Source organism: Phaenicophaeus curvirostris, chromosome Z (assembly GCF_032191515.1).
Source record: "Phaenicophaeus curvirostris isolate KB17595 chromosome Z, BPBGC_Pcur_1.0, whole genome shotgun sequence".
Classification (NCBI taxonomy): domain Eukaryota; kingdom Metazoa; phylum Chordata; class Aves; order Cuculiformes; family Cuculidae; genus Phaenicophaeus; species Phaenicophaeus curvirostris.
In genome coordinates, this window is record NC_091431.1 from 46,507,561 (window position 1) to 46,526,934 (window position 19,374).

Here is a 19,374-nt window from a genome sequence, read left to right on the forward strand (position 1 = left end):
GCATGATACTTGCCTGGGGAAGACATAAGGCAGAGGAAATAAGTGAGTGTTTTTACAGACATCTGAAAAGGTATAAAGAAAGAAGTTTCAGTCAATTTCTCTCATAGTAGCTCTTTCTTTGAAAGCTGGGTCAGTGAAGAAAATGCCATGAACATAAACATGCTAAGTTTTCACTCTGTGTTTCAGTCGATGAGTGAGGATTTTAATAATTTTCTGTATTTTCAATATCTCAATAGCTATTCAGTTATTTCTGACCAAATTGCTCTTTTCTGTGTAAACCTGTAGGACCCAAGAGGGACAAGAAGTATAATAGGGTTCTGTGATATCCATCTCCTTGGCTATTAGTTACAACCTCTTTTCACAAACACATCTTACCATAAATTTGAAGTCCTAAAAACCATCTGCTTACAATGCTTGTTTAATTTTGCAAGCTGAAACAGATATTCATTCTTTATTTGTACTTTGAAACTGAAAATGAAGAAGAAAAACTGTTTAGGCAGCTTCTGTGTTCTCCCTGTGAGCAGGCCAGCCTCAGATGGTGTAGCTGTAGATTAGCTCCCTGCCGTCCCCCCTGCCATATCACCCTCTTGTTGAGCAAGAACTGCTTGCAGATGCATCCAAACTATATTTCCATGCACATGGAAGAGAATTGTCTGTATCGAGGGTGCTGAGGGATGCCCATTCAGAACCAGTCTAGCCTTACAGAATGTATCTACATTCACCACTAGCTAACGCAACTATTTTTCTAGAGACAGTTTAGGATTGGAAAAAGTGTAAGTGACTTTCAAGGAGCAGAGTAGTTTCAGGTTAGAAAGACGGTGAGGAGTATGGCGTTTGTTCTCAGGTGTGACTTTTCAATGCAGTCTGTAAACACAGGTGCCTTACTGAGCTGTCACATTTTGCATGAGATGTGTCACTGACATGTAGTGATGACTACTGGAATTAAGCTCATCCATAGTTAAGCACCAGGTACCTCATGTGGATGTGTCTCCAAAAGGACCCTACAGGTTTTCACCATGGGCTAATTGTTAAAGGAATGTTGACAGTTGTTGTGTGAACAGCACAGCGGAGGCTGCCCAGGGAGCATGGCCAAACTGATAAAGACAAGACTGAAGTGAATGTGGGTAATTCGGCAGACACGCAGCACAAGGGCAGACGTACAAAGACACCAGCTCACCCCTGGTGTGCACAAAGGGCTCTGCTGAGCAGCTGTGTGGCTGTGCAGAGGTGCTGCCAACAGTGACAGGCTCCTGGCCACGTCATTTCCATGGGCTCGCAGCCACCGTTCACCCTAATGTAAAATGTCACAATTTAACTTTATCTAGCACAAGTGCTGTTTGGACATTGGGATGCTCTGGCACAGCGCATGACTGACTTTAATTACACAATGTTGACACCGCAGAGTTCAACCCACACACTCCGTTCCCTGCAGGACTTTCTGTCCTCTTACCCCTCCCATTGACAACAGCTAATAGGTGTTTTTCAGAGCTTGTCAGTGCTGCTCCTAGATCAGACGCAAGCAAAACTGTGCATATCCCACAGGAAAGATCCTTTAAGACAGAGCTTACCAAGACTTAAGCAATAAGTATAAAAGAAGCCCCTTTGACATTTTTCTGTTCTCAGAGTTGCCGTGACACAATTGCATGTCTCACTTGGCATCCCCTAGGACCTAGACTAAACAGAAATCCTTTCATCAGACATACAAAATAGAAGTGTGGATTTGGCAATACAATATCAAACACGGAGAAAGAAACTCATAAGCAAAACCATGCCCCCTCAAAGCTGATACTTTTGCGTCTTTATTTCCTCTTGTTGCTGTCTCAGGAGCATGATTGGAAAATGGGGAATTGCATGTTGGAGTTTGCAAGCTGCAGAATTATGCTTCAGTGGCTTGAAACAAAATCCATTTGACTCATAATATTGCTTGAGGGGAAGAAAGGAGAGGGTATCTATGCTCTGACAGTAACATAATCACCATTATGAAAACATTACCCAAGACAGCCATGTACCTACTGTTTTGGCCTAGCTAACTTAGCCACTATGTGCCTCCCAAGGCAGTTGTTGCACTGGCTTCTAGCCACATGCCTTCGGTAAAGTGCATTGGCTTGACTGAAGCAATTTCACCTTTAGCATGAATTCCAGTACTCCAGAACCTGCCCTACAGCAAGTCAACAAGAATTTTCTGGTGTAACCACAGAAGGTGCAATCGAGTTACCACGACAGCTTAGAAATGGGCGAGTTTGACAGTAGATACTACAAAACTGGAAACAGGTGCAAGGTAAAGCACATTTTGCAAATAACTTTCCACGTTACCACTGTAGCAGCCTCTCCTGTTAGGCAAGTTTAAAGGAAGAGATTCTCCATTTAATGAGGTGTTCTGATTAGTTCTCCCCCAAACTACCTATGTTCTTCCTCCTCTCTCCATATGTTAAAATTATTGAAATTAAAAGGCACATTACAAAACTATTAACTAGTCCCTTCTCACACCTGTACCTCCTTATGGTAAAGCTCAAAGCTTTCTGTAAGCAGAGGGGTATCCAGTCACAGCAGAAGATTATTGTCAGCATTGTTCACCCAAGGAGATTACAAAAATTACTGATGGATAGCTCAAAGTGTATTGGATTATTCACACAGACTTATCAGTTCAAAAGCAAGTCATCCAAGTATTAAGTCTGCCATGATGAATTGAGATGAAAGATGAATCTCCTAGTAACTAGCACATTTACCATAAAAGCTTGTGGCTATGCAGAGTATGAGTGGTCTTCACCATAAATTAATTTTCCCCGTCCAGCTCTAAAATTGAAATATCTTACTGCTTGTGGGATCACACCACCAAAAGAGGTGTCAATTGCTACTCTGCTTATAAACAAATTGCTTATATCTGTAGGATCTCTAGTAAGTAATTTTCACAGAATGTGAAAGTCAAACAATTTTAAGAAAGCTCTTACCTAAAACCTCCTCTGGAATTGTTCCTGTTTCTCCAGAGACTGGCTGTTCTGGAAAAACATATTCCTTTCATACACATAAATTTTTTTTTTTCTGCAAAGCAACAAGCACTTCTGAGTCACAGCAGGTGTTGCATTGTAGAGATATGCAATTTGCAGCAGGGCTAAGGGTTAGCAGTCTAACTTTAACACTGGGGTTTAGTTAAGCATGGGTGATTTTATGACATAATTAGTCTATTGCTAAAGAATCTGCTACCTGGGCAACACATTGTCCTTTCTATGTTTGGTGCAACTGCGACATTTAGAAAAGCCATCACAGCTTCAAAGCCAAGAGCTTTAGAAGTCTTATAATAAAGCTTTTGATTTTTGAAGTTGTGATAATGCTTCTAAATTTTTTTTTAGTCAAGTTCGGAAATCTGAGTTATGTTACAAACTGTTATCTTTAATTAGCATAAGCTTTATATTTTACTCTAGTGGCTATTGATAGCATGTACATTTCCCCTTTTGGATCACCACCTCCACGTATTTAGGGCAACTTTAATTTGAGGGTTTCTAATGTTTTCACTGCACAGGTGACAGGGCAGCAAGGTGAGACATTCTTCATGGCCCACATAATTTTTCCTAATGTATCTTGAAATTTAAAAAGCAGAGCCAAAATATTTTTTTTATTTTGCATTCTACTGTTTTGTTTAGGATTTCCTTAGCTGCAAATCAAATTTTGGAAAACCAGCCCTTACCTTTCCTCCAAACCTGGCTACTCCCAAAACTGTTTTTTTGATGTATCAGTTCAAAATTTCCATTTATCTTTCAAAGTGCCACCTTATAGGGCTGCAAAAAAGGTTTTGGGGGTATTTTTTTATTGTTGTTTGTTTTGTTTTAAAGGGAAACAAAACCTATTAAGGAAAAAATACTTTATTTTTCCAAAACATGTTTAGATAGATTGCAACAAGAATAAAGTACAGTACAAAAATGACTCACACAGCGTGCAATAGTTAATAAAACACTAATCAAATATTTAACTTTTTGTCAAAGTCCTTTTGGGTCCAATATACATTTTTCATATTACAGAGGTAATGCCCACTTCACAGTGGCATTAGATAAAGTTTGTAAGACCATTATAACACAGTCACTAGTACTGGCTTTCTATACATATATCAGCTTTTGACATGTTTTTACTTTACTCCGGACACATTGAGTGCAGTATGAAGTCAGGTATAAACGTATTGCTTTGTCTCAGGAGTTCAGCATCAACTTCAGCAGGTTTGCCTGGAATCTACCAAAACCCTTTCTTGAGTAAATATTTATATCCTGGTAAAATCTTTTTGCACCTGTCAATCTGAGCAGTGCCCATACACTATAACCTCCTCTTTCAAAAGGGAGCAGCTGCACAAAATGTGATGGTACAAACTGAATGTTTTTCTCCCTCGAAGCCTACATGGCTTTTTATTTTGCTGCCTTTCAAAGCCAGTTGCAGACTGCAGTGTGTGGCATGCTGAACAAACCTAAAAAGAATATATACAATAAGTCAGAAGTGGTCAAGGAGGTTTGTTCTCCCATGCCCCTCTGTGCAGAGGAGGCTAAAACAAGTCATTGTGGGCTGTGCTCTCTTCTACAGTATTCTGACATTAATGAAAACTAAAAGACAGGTAACTGTTTTCTTCCTGTGAAACTAATTTAGTCAACATAAGCTGGAGTGACGCATTTGACAAAATCTAAACACGTGCAATGTATAAACCGAAAAATGACACCTTTATTTTTATTTCCATGCCAATATTGTCTCTGCAATTAACTCAAGAATCTGAAGTTTCTGTTGTGATCATTTGTTTTGCACTGCAACTCTTGTTCAGGTCAATCTTGTTTTTCCTCTCTATCTAAACCTTTCAGAAAAACCTAAGAGTGAGGTCTGTAGATACAAAAAACAGACCACCCACTGCATTAAGGCTTCAGGGCACAGGGGCATAAGAGGCACTTGTGTCTCATGTGGTGGAATACAGTGCAGAGTCTCAAGGCATCTGAGACTCCTGCCAGCCATTCCATGTGGCACAGAATACTGACACTGAATTTATAAACAGCATAGGTCTGAACAGGCTTGAGTCAGCTTTATTGTCTGCATGCAGCAAGCTTGGGTACCTCTGCACTGGAATCTTCAATGGTTTCTCTGCGCTGGAATAAGCATAGAGAAAGGCAAGTTTTATCAGATCTTTGCAGTGTTTTCTGTCACCCCATGTCATGAAGCCTGCAGATGTTTCTTATCTTATAGTTTTGTTAAGGTTGGAAAATCCAATGCCAACACACGTCATTAAGACTTTCTCCCCGCCCATGTGCTCCTCCTCAGGGGTATTTGTTTCAATTTTAAACATGATCTGGAAGAAGCTTCTTAGGTGTCGCAGAAACTCAATTCTGAGGGAGAAAAAAACAACAGAGTTTAAGAAACAAATGACAAAGCTCTTTAGTAGTATTACTAAAGTATTACTACAAGTATTACTACTATTTAGTAGTACTAATGCTGATTCCAGCAATGAGCACAGCAAACAGAACACGAAAATATTGCTTACTACAGAGAAATAAGCCTACAGGCTCCAAACACCCTTTTCACTTGTGCTGTAGAAATGGCTAGAAAGCCCTACAGAAACCACTGCACTCTGTATCAGTAGAGAGAGGAGGAATGCTGGGTAACAGAATGTGGGGAAAGCAGAAAGAAAGGAGAAATAAGAGATGTAGCTAGGCAAGGTCACTTACTCATGATGCTGACTCTCCATCAGGGCCATATGAACCCCACACTAATTTGTTGTACACCTCCCCCTTACCAGTGTTTAAAGCAGAAAGGAAAGATAAACAGGGATAGCGAAAAAGTTGGGTGCATACTTGAGGAAGAGAGAAATCAGATCCTAGAGCATGTTTTTGATTTGTGTTACTAACTTTTCTAATTCTTAGTTAAATGTTTCATCAGAATCACATTCGGACTCAGAATTCTTCATGTTTTCTCTCCAAATTTTTTAAAAAAAATATTTTCCTTTCACCATTTTAGAATGAGAAGAGCATGAAGAGACTAAACAGACACAGTTCTCCTAAATGCACATGGACTGAAGGGCCAGTGACAGAAAAAAACTACTGAAAATTAAACAAAAAGAACAAAATCAAAACCAGCCAAAAAAACATTCCTACTGGCTTCCCCTGAACAGGAAACAAGCAATTACAACAAAAGGCTACAACATAAAATTGGTAATTGGTCCTGACAGACTTCTGGTTTCCCAGTCATGGCCACAAGCAAGTCTTCAGTCTTGAACTAAGGTTCGATCCTGTGAAGCAATTGGCAATGTGCCCTTCTTAGGGTAAGCTTAACCTTAAATAAAGGGAATGTGCACATTGAGTCCACGCATTTGTTTAGCTGGTGATCTGGAAAAAGCCTCTGCCGTGCAAGCTAATCACACTTAGATCATTACATCAAATGAGGAGAAATACCCAGAAAATGGGAAGCAGGAGGCCAAGAGGACAGGACTGTCCCCACTACAACATCAGGAGGCTTCTGAAAGCCTCCTGGCAGCTCCTATTCATAGAAGCTGTGAGTAAGCACAACAAAAGTGCAGGAGCGAGAACTGCCTCATCCATGTCTGTTGGTTATGCTGCTGCTCCTGCACTTGGCTACATGTGTGGAGAGAGGGGAAAACAGCAGAAGCTAGACACAGAGAGTGTGCTGTTACCTACACTGGTCTATAGTTAGCAAGATATGGGAGTTCTCTTGGGGGCAGCCAGCTCAATGCCTCCACAGGGTGGATGTGGGCACATGGCTCCCCATACTATGTACACCTTTGTAACAGACCTACCTGGGCTGGTCACTGGCCTCAGCAAGGACACCAGCTCTCTCATCTCTCTAATGGATTAACAGTTGAAAGAAACAACTGAAATGTGCCTTTTCTTCCATGCTTCCCCAGCTGAAAGATTTCTGCTTGCTGCGTTAATAAGCAAACGGGTACATGCTGGCACAAATGCTTCAGTAAAGCTGACAGGCAACAAGGTATGTATCAGCCTCCTACTTAGCTGGGTCCTCTCCCAGAGCTCTGGCACTGTGACAAGAAAGCAGCCAAGCCAAAACAGCCTCCTTCCAGTGTGCTGAACTGGAAGGAGGGCTCTGAACAAACTGCATAAATGCCAGAGGCAGCATGGAGCTGGAGGGTCAGGGGAAATTCCTAAAAGCTGACCAGTGAACTCTGCAACCTGCTTGTGGGATCAATTCAGTCCATACCTGTCTTTGCATTCATGTGGACTACCATGCTTCTCTATCTCTTTTCCCTTTTGAATAACTGCAAAGTGAAAAAAAGCACGAGGGCTTTGCCACAGACCCCGAGGTACGTGAGAAGGCTCACAGGACTGGGAGCAAAGGGGACAATGCCTGGGGACATTGGGGGAAAATTTAGGAGCAGCAAGAGGTCAACTCTGTCTTACAGCAGTAGAAGCACAAATGGTAAAAGTATTGGAAACAGGAGAATAAGATGGGGAAAAGGCAGGGGTATATGACAGAAATGCAGCAGAAAGCAGGTCTGCATTAGCTTGAGGCTGATGTGGGCTGCATGTGAGAAGGTTTGCAGTTCAAATTACAGCAAAGGCTGCACCAAACATACACATAGAGACTGAAGGACTGAGGGAGTGGGTGAGAAGTATAGAGTTTTATTTTGCTGGAAATTTAGAATGTGCGTTCAGGCAGGAACAAGGCAGAGCCCATAACTTTTCCTTAGACTGAGGCACAGCAATGTGAGCCACACAGGAGGGCTTCTCAGGACTAGCTACTTTCAAATAAAAAGCAATTCTACTACATTGTACTATCAAAAAAACCCAATTCCAAAGAGTAAAAAGGTTTTTTCTCTAAGTGCTATCTTTTCGTAGAAGCCTGCTAAACAACACCAAAAGGTACACAATCACTTTACACATTTCAGCTTGGTGTCAGGGCAAAGTGACCAACTAGCAGAGCAGTGCAGTGCCTTCACAGTTCAACAGCCTCGACAACAGCGTGGACAAGGCTTGCGACGCCAGTGTGCCTCCCCAGTGTCTCCTGGGAGCCCTTCCCTGGCGGAGGCTCCAGGGAGCCTGGGGGAGCTGGGCTGCACCCATGGGTGATAGCTGGGGGGAGCCTGGCTGTCTCCTCCACTTGCAGCCCCTAAATCCTTGTGAAACCAAGGCCCAAGGCAGTTGAGCCCTCCCACTGCTCTCCCTCAGGTACCCATGTCTGCTCCTGCCAATTCACCTGGAATGTACTAGCCTGACCTGCAAGACTGATCTCTTTGTGGTAGCAACACCGCCAGCACCCTGTGTTTGATTTTAAGCTCAGTGTGACAGAGAGGCACTTAATTCTGTGAAACCTAGAGCATAAGACAAGACGTGGCAAGCCAAGTGTTCTTTTTGATACTGGTGTCCCCAGAGCCACTCAGGACAGTCCCACTCATCCCTGTCATTAACAGGGGCAAATGATGTCTCCCATGGAAATACACAAATCTGGGAGATGTTTCCTCATGCTAATGGACGTCTGGCAAAGTACCATGTCCCCACACATTGCTGTCATCTGCCAGCTGAACTGTCACATCCATCCTACATTATACTAGGCTGGCAAGCCAATCTACTGTAACATGGCTTAAAAATAGCTCTGGATTCTGCAGGGTGGAAGTGTTGAAAGCAGAGACATCACAGCTCCAAGAGAGAAAAAGAGGGACAACGGAGTACTGCAATTCACTTCAAAAACCTGTGCATCTGATGAGCTCCTCAGAAGCCAAATCTCCCAGCCTTTACCAGCTGTGTAGCAATGGCACTGCTGTATGGTCTCTGAATAGAGCCTCATAGGACTGACGAGTCAGTCTCACAGAATCACAGATTTTATCATTTCCCATGACACGTGCTGCTTCAGGATATCTGCTCCTGACTTTCATCCCTGCCACTCAGTCCTAGTTTGAAAGAGGTAACAACACACTCCTTTGAAATCAGCTTCCTTATACAATAAACTAGTACGCTTGTGCGACTTTCATAGCATTAAAAAAGACAACAAAAAAGCCCCAACTAGACAACTGGTTTGCTTCACACACTTAACTGATATCTACTCTTTGTAAGCCATTCATATGGATACTTACTTTACTGGGGATTATTTTATGCCTGTGCAATGGGAGGCTTCCCTGTCTTCCCCTCAACATCTGATGAATGTTTTTTTCCAGGATATCAGGGGTTGAGAATAGCAGTTAGGCACTTTCTAGCTCTCATGTGATGGCACCACCATTCTTCAGTTATCACAGTACTGTACCTTTCACGTATACAGCACCGGTACCATGATAACCGAAAAAGGACAGTTCATAGTCTTATTATTTGATGCAATTGTCAGCTAAACAACCCTCCCTCCGTTTGAGTAAAGGAAAACTGCTCACTCTCTAGGAATAACTGTGATCTAGTCAATCCCTTGTCAGTCTGATAGAGTAAATGAAAATTTTTATACTGGATGCCCTTCCCCTAAACCTGTGTGTTGCAACTATCAATGTAAGAGATTTAGTCTTCTTTATCCTCTGAAGTTTTAATAAAAATTGAGACTGAAGAACTAGCTTCAAGTCCATTGCCTAGCAGCACTAAAGCTTTGGGGTTGCACATAACTCCATGAATTGAACTCTTAAGCTGTTTTCTATGGACAATCACAGCTTTGGCCTTTGACTAGCCACTTCAAACATACCATTTAATGCCACAGCTACAGAGAGATCACTAGGAAAATACAGTAGTGTACACTAGGCAACAAAAAGCAAACTGATGTACACATACAATCCAAGACCAAGAACCAGCAATAAACACCATCTTGGCAGTTCTCAGAACCAGGAATAATAGAGAAGAGTAAGGGAATCATCTTCTAACACATAGAAATAAACACTAGGTAACTTACACTACCCTCCCCATTTGAAGTTGTCCCTATTTGTAGCCACAAACAGAGTCTTTCATATACAAAAGATAGCAGTGTAATAGAACTAGCAAATTAAACACGACTGGGTAATTAAACTGAACAAAACAACTTACGTGTAAGGAGACAGAGGTCCTAACAGGACTTTGGAAACATCCCGTTGCCCAAGGGTCATGAGAAGCAGAGCAAGGCTCTGATTTGTTGAATCTACACAGCCTCCCTGCAAAACAAAATGTTTTAATAATTAATCTCTGTACAAACCAGAAATTGGCTTGGGAGAACAGTAACAAAGGAGAAAGATACACTAAAAAGGTTGAAACACTGTTGCAAATTTTCAAGGGCCAAAAAGATAAAAATCTCTTTTAAAAGTGACAACATAATTCTAAGTGGCAGGCTGGGAAGGAGCAGAACTAAAACAAGTAACAAGGTCACATCTCTCCAACCTGTTTTCTTCTAACATCACAGAATGTAAGCACTGAAGAATTTCTTTACAGCAAACTGAAAATAGGTATTAATTATAGTTCATGTGCAGCTGAAGATACCATGAATTCCAGAACTTTATTATAACTATAAACTTACGTTGAGACAAATAGTCCAGCATTAGCAGGTCCAAATCACCAAGTTAAATGTTGCTTCACACACATCCACCTAAGCCCTTGCTGCTAACTTTTGCAGTTTTACATTTGTGAAACACTTTTTCCCCCATATTCAAAATGGAAAGACTTTTTTAATTGCTATGTGAAAGAGCCATGCATATAATTTCATAGAACTACACCTACTCTTCTACATATTTGACAGCAGTACAAGCCTCGTAAATAGTTTTTTATGTGGAAGGTGTTAGCTACGATGCATACGCAAACTAGAATTGGAAGGCTTTCTTTACAAGGGTTGAATGTAAAATAAAAGGGATACTTTTGGTCAAGACTGCTGTAGAGAGAATTTACCAATTACTGCTATGCAAACACACTGAAAATAGGAAAAAATATCTGGGATAACACTACCTGGACTGTCCTCATATTCATCCTCACCCACAGCCACATGAAATCCGTGAATAGTTTCCTACTGGGTCAGGCCTAATGCTAAACTCTCCGAATAGGCTCCCTGGGCCTTCTTGGCCACCTGGGCACACTGCTGGCTCATGTTCAGTCGCTGTCAACTGACACCCCAGGTCTCTCTCCTCCGGGCAGCTTTCTAGACAGACTTCTCCCAATCTGTAGCACTGCACAGGGTTGTTGTGCCCCAAGTGCAGGACCTGGCACTTGGCCTTGTTAAACCTCATGCCATTGGACTCTGCCCAGCGGTTTCAGCTCTGCTCTTCTGAAAAAAAGCCTCTGCGCTGCATGCAACTTATCATACACTACAATGAAGGGAATAACTTCATTAAGTTTGCTATCATGACCTACCTCCTAGTAATACGCTCTGACAGCAGCCCTTCCCCTCTTAATGGCCTGAGTCTTACCAAAAGCCATACCAAAGTGAAGTTCATGCACTCAACCTAATGCCCTTCAGGGGACTGATAAACATGGTGCTTCATCTTGAGCTAGCAGAGTACCTGTAGAATTTGCTGGTGCAATCTAGAGCCACCAGCTGTATTTGCCAATCTGAAAAATGTACAAGAAGCAGATTCTTTTCAGAAGGCTGGTTGCCAAAGTCTCATGGGAGACAGTACTCAAGGGCAAGGGAGCCCAGGAGGGCTGGGAGCTCTTCAAAAAGGAAATCCTAGCAGCTCAGGAGAAAGCCATCCCCGTGGTCCGGAAAAAAAGCCGGCAGGGCAGAAAGCCAGCTTGGTTGAACAGAGAGATCTTGAGGGATATCAAGAAGAAGAGAAATGTTTATGGGCTCTGGAAGAAGGGACAGGCCTCTTGGGTGGACTACAGGAGGGAAGTGAGATTGTGTAGAGAAAAAATCAGAAGGGCTAAGGCTCAGCTAGAAACTGGATTGGCAAAGTCTGTGAAAGATAACAAAAAATCTTTCTATAAATATATAAATAATAAAAGGAGGACTAGGGAGACCATACAGTCCCTATTGGATGCAGAAGGAACAACAGTGACAGGGGATGAGGAAAAGGCTGAGGTACTTAATGCCTTCTTTGCCTCAGTCTTTAGTTGTAAGGAGGGTCGTTCCGTCTGTGTACAAACCCAGGAGCTAGAGGAGCAAAATGAGGCTCCCGTGATCCAAGAGGAGGTGGTCAGAGCCTTGCTAGCCCGACTGGACAGCCACAAGTCTATGGGGCCAGACGGGATTCACCCTAGGGTACTGAAGGAGCTGGCGGATGTGCTGGCCAAACCCCTTTCCATCACCTTCCAACAGTCCTGGCTGACTGGGGAAGTCCCACTGGACTGGAGGCTGTCGTGCCCATCTACAAGAAGGGCCGCAGGGAGGACCCAGGAAACTACAGGCCTGTCAGTCTGACCTCAGTGCCAGGGAAAGTCATGGAACAGGTGATCTTGAGTGCTATCATGAAGCACATGCAAGAGAACCGGGTGATCAGGCCCAGTCAACACGGGTTCACAAAAGGCAGGTCTTGCCAAACTAACCTGATCGCCTTCTATGACAAAGTGACTCGGCTGCTGGACGAGGGAAAGGCTGTGGATGTGGTCTTCCTGGACTTCAGTAAAGCCTTTGACACAGTTTCTCACAGCATTCTGCTTCGGAAACTGTCAGCCTCTGGCCTGGACAGGCGCACACTCTCCTGGGTGGAAAACTGGTTGGATGGCTGGGCCCAGAGAGTGGTGGGAAATGGTGCGAAATCCAGCTGGAGGCCAGTGACAAGTGGGGTTCCCCAGGGCTCAGTGCTGGGTCCAGACCTGTTCAATGTCTTTATCAATGACCTGGATGAAGGCATCGAGTGCACCTTTAGCAAGTTTGCAGATGACACTAAGCTGGGTGGAAGTGTCGATCTGCTGGAGGGTAGGGAGGCTCTGCAAAGGGATCTGAACAGGCTGGACTGCTGGGCAGAGTCCAATGGCATGAGGTTTAACAAGGCCAAGTGCCAGGTCCGGCACTTGGGGCACAACAACCCTATGCAGTGCTACAGACTAGGAGAAGTCTGGCTAGAAAGCTGCCTGGAGGAGAGGGACCTGGGGGTGTTGGTTGACAGTGACTGAACATGAGCCAGCAGTGTGCCCAGGTGGCCAAGAAGGACAATGGCATCTTGGCTTGTGTCAGAAACGGCGTGACCAGCATGTCCAGGGAGGTTATCCTCCCTCTGTACTCAGCACTGGTGAGACCGCTCCTCGAATCCTGTGTTCAGTTCTGGGCCCCTCACCACAAGAAGGATGTTGAGGCTCTGGAGCGAGTCCAGAGAAGAGCAACAAAGCTGGTGAGGGGGCTGGAGAACAGGCCTTATGAGGAACGGCTGAGAGAGCTGGGGTTGTTTAGCCTGGAGAAGAGGAGGCTGAGGGGTGACCTCATTGCTCTCTACAACTACCTGAAAGGAGGTTGTAGAGAGGAGGGTGATGGCCTCCTCTTCCAAGTGACGGGGGACAGGACAAGAGGGAATGGCCTCAAGCTCCGCCAGGGGAGGTTTAGGCTGGACGTTAGGAAAAAATTCTTTACAGAAAGGGTCATTGGGCACTGGCAGAGGCTGCCCAGGGAGGCGGTTGAATCCCCTTCCCTGGAGGTGTTTAAGGCACGGGTGGACGAGGTGCTAAGGGGCATGGTTTAGTGTTTGATAGGAACAGTTGGACTCGATGATCCGGTGGGTCTCTTCTAACCTGGTTATTCTGTGATTCTGTGATTCTGTGATTCCTGACACAGGACCTTCTGTATTTATAGTTTGGTTAATAATTCAAAATGCCCTTTATCACTTGGATGAAACCTTCACGTTTTTGGGGCTTTTTTATTTTTCTAAAGTTGAAAACATTATAAAACACCTATTTTTATGACCAAATTTATATAAAAGCTTCAGTCAGCATGCAGACAGCCACGTCCTGAACGATATAGCAAAACATAATGCATCCATCGTGTCCTAGCTGCTTACATAAGCTCTCTTGCGGCAGTGAGTCAGTCATTCCCACTATTGTTGTGCATTAGCAATGCACTGTTATGCCCATTCCCACACAGTCAGTGCCAGACAGGGACATTAAGTGATTCACATGTAATCTAATGATGAGAGAACAGTAACTTGCACCAAATGAAGGACATGCCGCTCCCATGAAGGCCAACTTTTTTTCTCTCAATCCACCTGCCACTTAATCAAGATTCCAAGATCAAAACCAACCCTCCCAAGAGAAATAGGACAGGCAAAGTCAGAGCTGAAGTACTGGCATTTGTTCCAAATTAGCTGGCACATGTTACCAATCTAGAATGCAGCTTCTAGTCCATACTAACAGTCTATGACAGTTTCTCCATTATTGTTTCCACTGACAACAGAAGCAGAGGCAGCTGGATGTGACAATTAGAGCCACATATCACTTAAAATCCCACCCATTTTGAACTGTCGTTATACAATTACCACAGTTTACATGTTCACAGAAATACCACAATTCTGGGTATTAGACAACAATGTTTCGAAGAGGATTACTCTTCTGAACTGAATCTCAGGTTTGATTTAGTCTTGGTTACATTTTTGGCACATGCATAATTTGCTGCCTTACCCCTGCAATACATACTTGCATTCCTCAATAATTTGTTATATGACCTGCAGAGTTTTGGCTTACAGCCTCCCCCACCCCCACAGAAGAATGGAGTAGAACCTTATCACATTGAAAATTCTTGACAATTAAGCCACCTCAAAAATTAAGCCTTCAGTGAAATGTTTCACTCCTTTTAGCTCTAGCTGAATAAAACGAACAGCCTTACTCTTTCTGCCCCCTAAAAAACAACTCAACCTTTCTTTATTAAAGAACAAGTTGCATCGGCCCTATTTTTCATGATCAAGGACAATAAAAGTATTTCTATAAACACATTAGCAGCAAAAAATGGGTAAGGAGAAACTCCAGCCTTCATTAAATACTGGGGGAAATATACAGACAAAGGGTGAGGAAAAAGCTAAGGTGCTTTAATGCCTTCTTCGCTCGTCTTTTGTAACAGCTTTGTAAGACCAGCTGTTCTCTAGGTACTGAGACCCCTGAGCTGGAAGACAGGGACAGGCAACAGAATGAAGCCCACGTAATCCAAGAGGAAATGGTTAGCGAACTGCTGTGTTGCTTAAACTCATACAAGTCTATGGGGCTGGGTAAGATCCACCTGAGAGTATCAAAGGAACTGATGGAAGTGCTCACCCAGCCACTTTTCATCATTTATCAGTAGTCCTGGCTGACCAGGTCCCAGTTGACTGTAGGTTAGCTAATGTGATGCCCATCTACAAGAAGGGCTGGAAAGAGGATATGGCAGCTCCTCAGGCTGACCTCGGTTCTGGGGAAGGTTATTGTGCAGATCATATTGACTGCCATCAAGTGGCATGTACAGGATAACCACATGCTCAGGTTGAGTCAGCACAGGTTTAGGAAAGGCAGGTCCTGCTTAACCAAACTGATGTCCTTCTATGACAAGGTTACCTACTTAGTGGATGAGGGGAAGGCTGTGGATGCTATTTACCTAGACTTAGATACAATCTCCTTTCTCACGTCATTCTCCTGTTCATGGCTTGGATGGACATAATCGTTGTTGGGTAAAAAATTGGCTGTATGGCCAGGTCCAAAGAGTTGTGGTGAATGGAGTTAAATCCAGTTGGTGGCCAGACACAAGTGGTGTTTCCCAGGGTTCAGTGTTGGGGCCAGTCTTGTTTAATATCTTTACCAATGATCTAGATGAGGGGATAGAGTGCTCCCTCAGTAAGTTTGCAGACAACAACTAGTTCTGCAGGACTGTTGATCTGCTCAAGGGCAGGAAGGCTCTACAGAGGGATGTGGACAGGCTGGATCAATGGGCCAAGGACAGTTGTATGAGGTTTAACAAGGTCGAGTGTCGGGTCCTGCACTTCGGTCACAACAACCCCATGCAATGCTACAGACCTGGGGAGGAGTGGCTGGAAAGCTACCCAGTGGAAAAGGACCTGAGGGTGCTGGTTGACAGTGGCTGAACATGAGCCAGCAGCGTGCCCAGGTGGCCAAGAAAACCAACAGCATCTTGGCTTGTATCAGGAATAGTGTGGCCAGCAGGACCAGGAAAGCGATTGTGCCCCTGTACTTAGTGCTGATGAGGCTGCACTTGACTACTGGGTTCAGTTTTGGGCCCCTCACTACAAGAAAGACATGGAAGTGCTGGAGCACATGTAGAGAAGAGCAATGAAGCTGGTGAAAGGTCTGGAGCACGTCTTGTGAGGTATGGCTGAGGGAACTGGGATTGTTTAGCTTAGAGAAGGAAGGCTGAGGGGAGACCTTATCACTGTCTACCTGAAAGGAGGTTACAGTGATGTGCGTGTGGTCATTTCTCCCATGTGACAAGCAACGGAATGAGAGGAAATGGTGTCAAGTTTCTCCACAGGAGTTCTAGATTGGATAATAGAAAAAATTTCTTCACTCAGAGTGCTGTCAAGCTTTGCAATAGGCTGCCCAGGGAATTGGTTGAATCACCATCCACGGAGGCATTTATAAAAGTCATGCAGATGTGGTGCTTACGGAAATGGCTTAGCGGAGAACTTGGCAGTGTAGGTTTACTATTGGACTCAATGGTCTTTCCCAACCTGAACGATTCTGTCATTCTATTAAGGAATATAAACATTTGATCCTTTTCCAGTTCTTCTGGGCCTTTACATTTTGCCAGTCACCCACTACATAAAGCTCCCATGACTAACGCATTTCAAAGGCAAGAGGAAAATCCTTATGGGCCTTCTACAATTAAGCTTACGTAAGAACTACACATAGATTTGTAAAAACAATGCTAGCCAGTCACTCCACTCCTCTTCAGGGAACCACTGTAATTAGCACTGTGCTACTTATTAGTAGTCAATTAGCTCGGACATCTTTTCATCAAAAAAAGCTCCACTGATGCCAGGAATCGTACAACCTCAGTCACTTCTTTTTGAAAGCTTAGTAAAAGGAATCACTTAGTACTTAATATAAGACTCAAACACTTAGATTTCCTAGGTGGTAAAGTTCATATAATAACAAGCATTAAGCAAGCACTTTAAGAGTTGCCCCTGGTCCCCTTTAAACAGTAAGGAACTCCAGCAGATTTGTAGGTGACGCTGACAGCTAAAACCCTTCTACAGAGAATCATCTCCTGTGGTCTCAGGGCGTCCTTTTCTCATCAACCCTCCCTGGTTCCTGTGGCATAGTACCTACAGGCAAAGACACAGATGCAGAAACAATCTCATAAAGAAAGGATCTAAACACAAGGAGAGAAATTCTCCCTTGAGCCCTGTGTTCAGTGAGTAGCAGGTATAAATAGAGTGGGACTTAAAGAATGTCATTTCAGCGCCACCTCTTCTTATTCCATGCACAGCTTTCCTAACTTTTTACTGTTTCACTAGACACCTTAATAGGCAAAGTAACTTCTTTTAAAAAATAGCATCTTCAAACTAAACACACACTGCATGCTTTGCAACATGTTTTTATATCCTCTCTGGGGTCAGCACTAGATCAAAATGACCTAAGCTCAAAAAATTTTAAAATATCAATGAAAAATCCCATCTTTCCAAACTCCTGGCTAGCATTGTATGAGCATGTGTGTCATACACAGATTCAAGTGTGCATTCTGCAAACTACATTACAACCCCCACCACATTGTGTGTAACAGAGGGCACGGAGAATTCACAAACACTGAATAAGGGCTGAGCACTCCAGTGGAGAAACAGCACAACAGCCAAACATGTGAATAAACAAGAATTTTTCCACAGTGGGCTGCTGCAGTGGAGGACCACATGTAGTCCATACACTGCTCAGCACTTGTCAGTCACCTTAGACTAAAGAGGACCACACATAATTAATCACATTGTGATCATCCCCCTGTATTTGGCACTGGTGAGGCTACACCTCAAATCCTGTGTTCAGTTTTGGGCCCCTCACTACAAGAAGGACATTGAGGTGCTGGGGCATGTCCACAGAAGGGCAATGAAGCTGGTAAAGGGGACAGAGAACAAATGTTATGAAGAGCAGCTGAGGGAACTAGGGCTGTTTAATCTGGAGAAGAGAAGAAGAGGGCTGCTGCTTTGCTGAGTCGTGGGTTGGAGAGGGGCCAGACAGAGGTCTGGTGGCCACTCCACATCAGCGGCCATATCAAAGCCCACCTGTGCAGCAAGGATGAGTAGGGAAGAATGAGCGATTATGTCTCTGCCAGGATAATCAACCTGGCCCATGTTCACCCCTCCCCTCCCACATACCAATGCAGGTATGCAACTGCAGAACGAAGACTTAGAGGTGATCCTCAAAACAGAAGCATTAATAAGATTTGTGAATAGAAATCTACATATGTTATACTTGCATGATTTAGACTGAGTTTTTTGTGATGGAAACATCCTGATCTACAACCCTGGAGTTTTCTGGATTGCAGCATGTTGGTGGGGGTTGCACTGCAATCCACCGTGTTCCCTACCATTGGCTTCACTGACAAAAGGTAAAAGAGATAGGCCGACTGATACCCCAGATGTTATCACTCTACAATGGACTATAACAGAATGAGAAGAGCAAGCATTAATCAGAGCTCCCTCTCAGCTGGTCTCAGATACCCCACCGATGTCAACAACCTAAGAACACCTCAACAACTTACAAACACTAGAGCGTTTGCAGAAACTTAACTCGCAGCAGCTTCAAGGAAACATCTAAAGCCTTTATCACTGAACTCTGTACATGTCGTATAGTCCTTCCTCAAACCCTTACAGGATGCTAGTATTGGTCTAGACTTAAACTTATATTCTTGACTTAGAATTGTAACATGATATGTAATAAACTAAATGTTTAAGTACAGTTCTGGGTCCTACTCTGTCTACCTTGGGGTGTGACAATTCCTCTAGCAACATGGTGCATATACTAAATAAACAAACACAAACATATTAATGGGAGATTGGATTAAGTTGGCAAGTTGGTAATTAAGACAGGTTTGCAGCAGGGAAAAGCTAACACAGGCACAGATGAACAATTTAGTAGAGGTACGAGTGTGATTTAGGAGGTTTAGGGGTACTTTTATAATTGTCCATAATACCGAATACAGGCTCACACTTTGATAAGTCCTACCAGGTTATTCTAGTTTAGAGCAATTCCTTTTTTAAAAACAATGAGCACACTTTGTAGATGACTGCCTCCTGAAGGCCAAACGGGTTCTGTCATTACTAACAGCCACTTATTTTAATGTCTTTGGAGATACACAACAAAAGCATATAAGTTCTTTATTAAATGGAGCTTACAGTTGGTGATGGCATAGTTGAAAGCCACTGGATAAGGACAAAATGACAGACAATTACAATGGATGTTGTCGTGGGAGTCTGCTAGAGGCCACCCAACCTGGACAACGACACTCATGAGTTATTCTCTAAGTAACTAAGGGATGACTTCAAGTCATCTGCCCTTGTCCTCACAGGAGACTTCAATTTGCCAGATATCTCCTGGCAGTGCCACACAGCTGGTAGAAACG

At 43.5% G+C, this 19,374-nt stretch overlaps 1 protein-coding gene across 1 annotated transcript in view; it reads right to left on the reverse strand.

The window, feature by feature from the left end:
- Positions 1–4,675: 4,675 nt before the first annotated feature.
- Positions 4,676–19,374, reverse strand: part of RCL1 (RNA terminal phosphate cyclase like 1) — a 34,810-nt gene continuing 20,111 nt past the window's right edge. The window contains exons 8-9 of the mRNA XM_069881246.1: positions 9,978–10,081; positions 4,676–5,345 (exon numbers count right to left, since the gene is read on the reverse strand). Of these exons, the coding sequence (XP_069737347.1) occupies positions 5,195–5,345; positions 9,978–10,081 (255 nt within the window). The 3' untranslated portion in view covers positions 4,676–5,194. The remainder of the gene's footprint in view (positions 5,346–9,977; positions 10,082–19,374) is intronic.